The sequence below is a fragment of the Vollenhovia emeryi genome, unplaced genomic scaffold (assembly GCF_000949405.1).
Source record: "Vollenhovia emeryi isolate VEMERY1.0 unplaced genomic scaffold, V.emery_V1.0 DF939829.1, whole genome shotgun sequence".
Taxonomy (NCBI): Eukaryota; Metazoa; Arthropoda; class Insecta; order Hymenoptera; family Formicidae; genus Vollenhovia; species Vollenhovia emeryi.
Window position 1 is genome coordinate 13,442 of NW_011966537.1, and position 5,151 is coordinate 18,592.

Consider the following 5,151-nt stretch of genomic DNA (forward strand, 5'->3'; position numbering starts at 1 on the left):
AACGTTAATTATGATCAAGGGCATTGTCCAAACCAAATTATATTATAAAAGACCAAGAGAATATTAGAAAAACCAAAACTTTGCAGAATGTTAGAAATAAGTTTGCACTTTACAAAATTATAATGTATACTCTGAGATCTCGCAATTCAAAAATAAAAGAAAGATAACATTCAGGTAACCGTAGTAAACTCGATTTAAAAATCCCATTGGTGCAGACTATGCCACCCAAGAGTGACAGTCCAGCGTAGCCAGCGCGGACTCTGTTCCCAAAAAAGATAGTCCCAGCACCCACTAGCGTAGCCAGTGCGGACTCTATCTTTAAAAGGGAACAGTTCCAGCACCCACTGGCTTGTTTTATAACCATCACCGGTACTGTTTCCTTCAGATGACAGAATCCGCACCAGTGAAATCCTTTACATCGAGTTTACAGAGGTAATGTATATAAATATATACATGCATACATAATGCAACTTTTATTTTTAGTTACTTTCTTCATGGTTTGGATCAGCAATGTTTTCTTTATCATTTCCGTCAACCGTTTCCTTTGATTTGTCTCTCTTATTTCGCTGTGCTGCAAAGCGTATCCACTCTGTAACTATGTTATCAAATTCTGTTTCCGTTAATGTAACATAACGTGATGTTACTTCTTCTGAAAAGAAAGAAAAGAGATAAAGAATTAATAAAACCATTATGAAAAAAGTTGTAATTTGTAGTCACATACATCTATAATACATGTATAACTTACTTTTAATAATTTCGATGAAATGTAAGTTTAAAACTTTGAAATTATTTCGTAGTCCTTTCCAAGAACAACATTTCATGGAACATTCATTTGTTAATGTTTTTTTAGAATACGGTGAATATTATCTCTGGCATTGTTCCCACCCGTTTTTGACAAAAACTGTTTCTGAAACAAGATAAAAAATTATATTTAAAATCGTGTTTTTAAATCATAAAGTGTTCAATAATATTGCAACAGAAATGTACAATACAGTTTTGTATAATAATTTATATATAATTAAATGATTTTATTATCATATTCTTCAATCAATTAGTGAAAACACAAATACTGTTAAAAATAGAGGAATATAGAAAAGTCATGACAAAGATTTAAAAATCGGAAACATCGATAAATGTCTAATAATCTCCTCTAATAATATCAAATGCTGATTAAGCTAAAATTTTTGTACTTACAAATTGTATCACGGCTTCAGCTGATACTTTTAGTAATGCATCAAACTCTTTCACCACAGCAATTGTCGTTAATGGTAAAAATCGCGCTATGCAATCATCATTAATATTGATAGGACTTAATGTGCGGCGTTTACTGGCAACTTCTATCTTTGATAATCGTTGCTGTATATCTTTCAACACAATATTTGATGCTGCTTGCATGCGCAACATTTGTTTCATGTTATCTACAATATCTGCAAAAAAATTATGAACACAACAAATTACGTTACAAAGTGATAATTAGTAAGTTTAATTAGTTAATTTAATGCAAATAATATGCAAAAATAATACCTTTTACATTAATGATGTCTTCTAAGTTTCTGACCGGGAGAACATTATCTACAACATTTAATTAACGTGCAAAGTACTAAATAAATTTGTAGTATTGCAATTAATGTTTGGTGATTGTAATATTATAATTTATTACCTTGTAATATTATTGATGTTTCATTCAGATTGGAACATTCACCCTCGCTATCATCTATCCTCAATGGGTCATTTCTTTCTTCTAGAAGTATACAAATAACTGTAATTGCAATAATAATTATAATTGTACATATTATCTTAAAAAGATACCATTTTGTATAGTTTTTTGGCTGAATCCGCTTGCATTATTAATTGTATGATCATTCAATATGTTGGATTGTCCGCTATTAAGGTCCAAGTTTGAAGGACATGATGGTAATGTTGCCTGAACATTTACTGTAGTACTCTTACTCATTTCCCTCTCTGTAAACAACCAAATAATTTAATTTCAATATTAGGTCTTTATGTACACAAATATTACATTGCAACTAATACATATATATAATATAATATATATTGTAAATAAAAACAGTGCAAGGTTATTAAACATACAAAAAATATATTTAACGATTATAATTGTATTATAAACAAAATAGGACGAGTTTATTTAGGATACTTTTGTTAATAGCGTAAAACAATCTTTATTGCTCATTATATGCTGAATAAAGGTAGAATAATGCTTTTAGTACAAAAGCGTCTAAAGTAAACGCAACTATAGTAAAATATCAATAATACCTTACTTTTATTATATTTTCGTGATTGATAATAATCAGAATCTTCTTCTTCTTCATCATTTCTGAACCGACTGTATGAAACATATTGCCTCTTCCCTCGACCCAGTCGTTCTTCATCAGTCGTTTCATAAGTAGAGTCTGTTGCACTCTTTCGAGCTGACTCAAGAGATGCTACAGTGAATAAAAATTAACATTTCAGTTTTTGTTCATTTTATTCATAATCTTTTAATATGTACTAGAAAATATTATTATAATTATTTGATCATGCGCTTTTTACGTCAATAATATATTTGCATACTATGCTTCATTATTTAACCAAACAGGACAAGAACATAAGAAATAGTTATACTTTATATGTTGTTTTTTATTTTACGATAAATTTAACGATGATATTGTAGAAAGATACTTTTTATTTCATTCCGCGAGACAGTCTATATACATTTCTTTTTTTTGTTTTCCCGCCGCGTGACTGGCATGTCGGCCGCGCGTGGCGTATCTGATGCCGCGAGAGGCGCGGAGACGACCGGGAGAGTCGTGACGAAACAACGCGAGCGACAAGGCGTATGTAGTGTCCTCATGCGAGGACCGGTGCTCGGCACGTATTAATTGACTTTTCACACTGTTTAGAGTTTAGATTTGATATTTATTCGGATACTGAATACGTGGCTTACAACGACGTTCGTTCGTGCGCTGACGAAAGACTTCTACTACTTCCTTTCTCTTTGCGCCATCTATCTAGCGCTCACAAATGTAACTTAAACTTAAAAAAGACGTTATACGTAAGATACAAGACGCATAACATCTAACTAAATACGTGAACTCAATAAACTGAAAATAATTGCGAAACATAGACATATATGCAAACAAACTCAACCAATATATTGCACGAACATACCGCGCGCCTTGATGCCTTATATGGGCATCAACATCGCATTTTACATATAACAATGTGATTTCTAATCAAGTAACAAAAGAAATTATAATGTATATTAGTCTTATGAAAATCTCTGAAATAGTTAATCTTCTTTAAGATTCGTAGAAGACTCAATGGGAAGTACGCTTAATTTTACGGCGGGCCTTTTAAAGACTCCTCTAGCAGTTTTTACAATAGCAGTTCTGATGATGTTATCGTTGCCGGGACAGACTTCCTGTACTCTACCCAGCATCCATCTCAATGGCGGCAGTCCATCCTCTTTACATAGCACCAGTTGACCAACCTTGAGCTGTTCGCCGCGATTAGTATGCCATTTGGCACGTCGTTGCAATTGTGACAGATACTCGAGTGACCAGCGTTTCCAGAAATGCTGGCGTATCTGCTCCAGCCGCTGCCATCTCGACAGACGATTTATTTTAACCTGAGTTATGTTTGGCTCAGGGTAAGAAACCAGTGAGCTGCCTACAAGAAAGTGACCTGGGGACAGATAATTCAAGTCATTAGAATCCGATGAGAGAGCGTTCAATGGTCTCGAATTGAGAATCGCTTCTATTTGTGTGACGAGCGTGGAGGCTTCCTCGAAGGTTAGTGCGGCTTCTGAAGCTACTTTGTAGAAATGACCCTTGAAAGATGAACTGTAGCCTCCCACAAGCCACCGAAATGTGGCGCTCGGGGAGGGATAAAATGCCATCTTATTCCTTCGCTGGAAGTTGCGTCAATAATCTTGTGTTGATGATCTTCTTGAGCGAATAGCTTTCTGAGGTCTTCCAGCTCCCGATTGGCACCGACAAAGTTCGTGCCGTTGTCTGAGACTTGGTTTTCCTCTGCGACTAATGAAGCGTTTAAAGGCGTTAAGAAAGGCGTCCGTGCTCAGGTCCGATACGACCTCTAAATGAACAGCTTTCGTGGCCATACATACTAATACTGCAACGTAGGCCTTAATATGTTTGCTATTCTTGCGTCTTCCTTCGCGGATGAATATAGGACCACAAAAGTCTACGCCAGTAGAACTGAATGGTCTCGCAGTCGCAACTCTATGCGTCGGGAGGTTGCCCATTATTTGCTCCGATATTCGTGGTCGGGCCTTGAAACACGTGATGCACTGACGTAGCAGTCCTTTGACCGTTCCGCGCGCCCTGATCGGCCAATATCGAAGTCGTACTGCGGCGAGTGTCGCCTCAACTCCAGCGTGAAGATTCTTCTTATGCTCATACTGAATAATTAATTTAGCTAATCTTGAGTGATGAGGTAAAAGTATAGGATGCTTAGCGTCCTGATGAAGTTCCGAATGCTCCAATCTGCCACCGACACGCAAAATGTCATCCTCATCGAGAAAAGGATTCATTGCTCTCACGCTACTTTTACGTGACATCTCGATGCCCTTTCTTAACGCTCGTAACTCCTCACAGAACGCTGTTCGTTGCTCTCTCCTGATTATACACTTTCTAGCGTATTCTATTTCTTCGGGTGACAATGGACCTGAAGCTTTAATCTCGTTTTTCTTCGCACAGAAGCGTGCAAATCGTATGCACATCGCAGCGACTCGAATGAGCTTCTTGAACTCAGAAAACTTGCTGAATGGATCGACGTCTGCTTGAATAGGCATTGACAGAACCGTCGAGGTATCGTTTTCGTTCAGTTGACTTTCCTCCATGTCCACGATCTCTGAATGATGCTGGACGATGATGTTTACCTGCAGCCAAGAAGGACCTCTCCACCAAAGCTGAGAGTCAGCCAATTCTCTCGGATGTGCTCCTCTTGACACTAAATCGGCTGGGTTATCCTTGCTTCCTACGTGATTCCAACTGTCGACCGCGCTTAGATCCTGTATTTCGCCAACTCTGTGAGCCACGAAAACAGGTAGTTTCTTGTTAGTGGCTTTGATCCAATGCAGCACTATAGAAGAATCCGTCCAATAATAGCATTTTTTTATGTCGATCTCTA

The 5,151-nt window shown here is 36.9% G+C and overlaps 2 protein-coding genes across 2 annotated transcripts in view; both read right to left on the minus strand.

Annotated features, from left to right (window-relative positions):
• Window positions 1-1,488: 1,488 nt before the first annotated feature.
• LOC105556709 lies at window positions 1,489-2,406 on the minus strand. Its single transcript, XM_012003800.1, has 4 exons — window positions 2,280-2,406; window positions 1,810-1,962; window positions 1,661-1,741; window positions 1,489-1,572 (listed from the first exon to the last, which is right to left on the minus strand). The coding sequence occupies exons 2-4, from the start codon at window positions 1,952-1,954 to the stop codon at window positions 1,496-1,498; spliced, it is 303 nt and encodes a 100-aa protein (XP_011859190.1). The 5' UTR covers window positions 1,955-1,962; window positions 2,280-2,406; the 3' UTR covers window positions 1,489-1,495.
• Window positions 2,407-3,850: 1,444 nt separating this feature from the next.
• The window catches only part of LOC105556711, a 4,785-nt gene continuing 3,484 nt past the window's right edge, over window positions 3,851-5,151 (minus strand). Inside the window, exon 4 of the mRNA XM_012003802.1 lies at window positions 3,851-5,151. Coding sequence (XP_011859192.1) covers window positions 3,923-5,151 — 1,229 coding nt within the window. The 3' untranslated portion in view covers window positions 3,851-3,922.

Bases quoted from the DNA above. Each gene is read 5' to 3' on its own strand.
- LOC105556709 (XM_012003800.1), bottom strand. From the start codon at position 1,954: ATGAGTAAGAGTACTACAGTAAATGTTCAGGCAACATTACCATCATGT. The intron at 1,742-1,809 runs GTATCTTTTTAA...GTATACTTCTAG, and splicing joins CCAAAAAACTATACAAAATG to AAGAAAGAAATGACCCATTG. The intron at 1,573-1,660 runs GTAATAAATTAT...TAAATGTTGTAG, and splicing joins AACATCAATAATATTACAAG to ATAATGTTCTCCCGGTCAGA.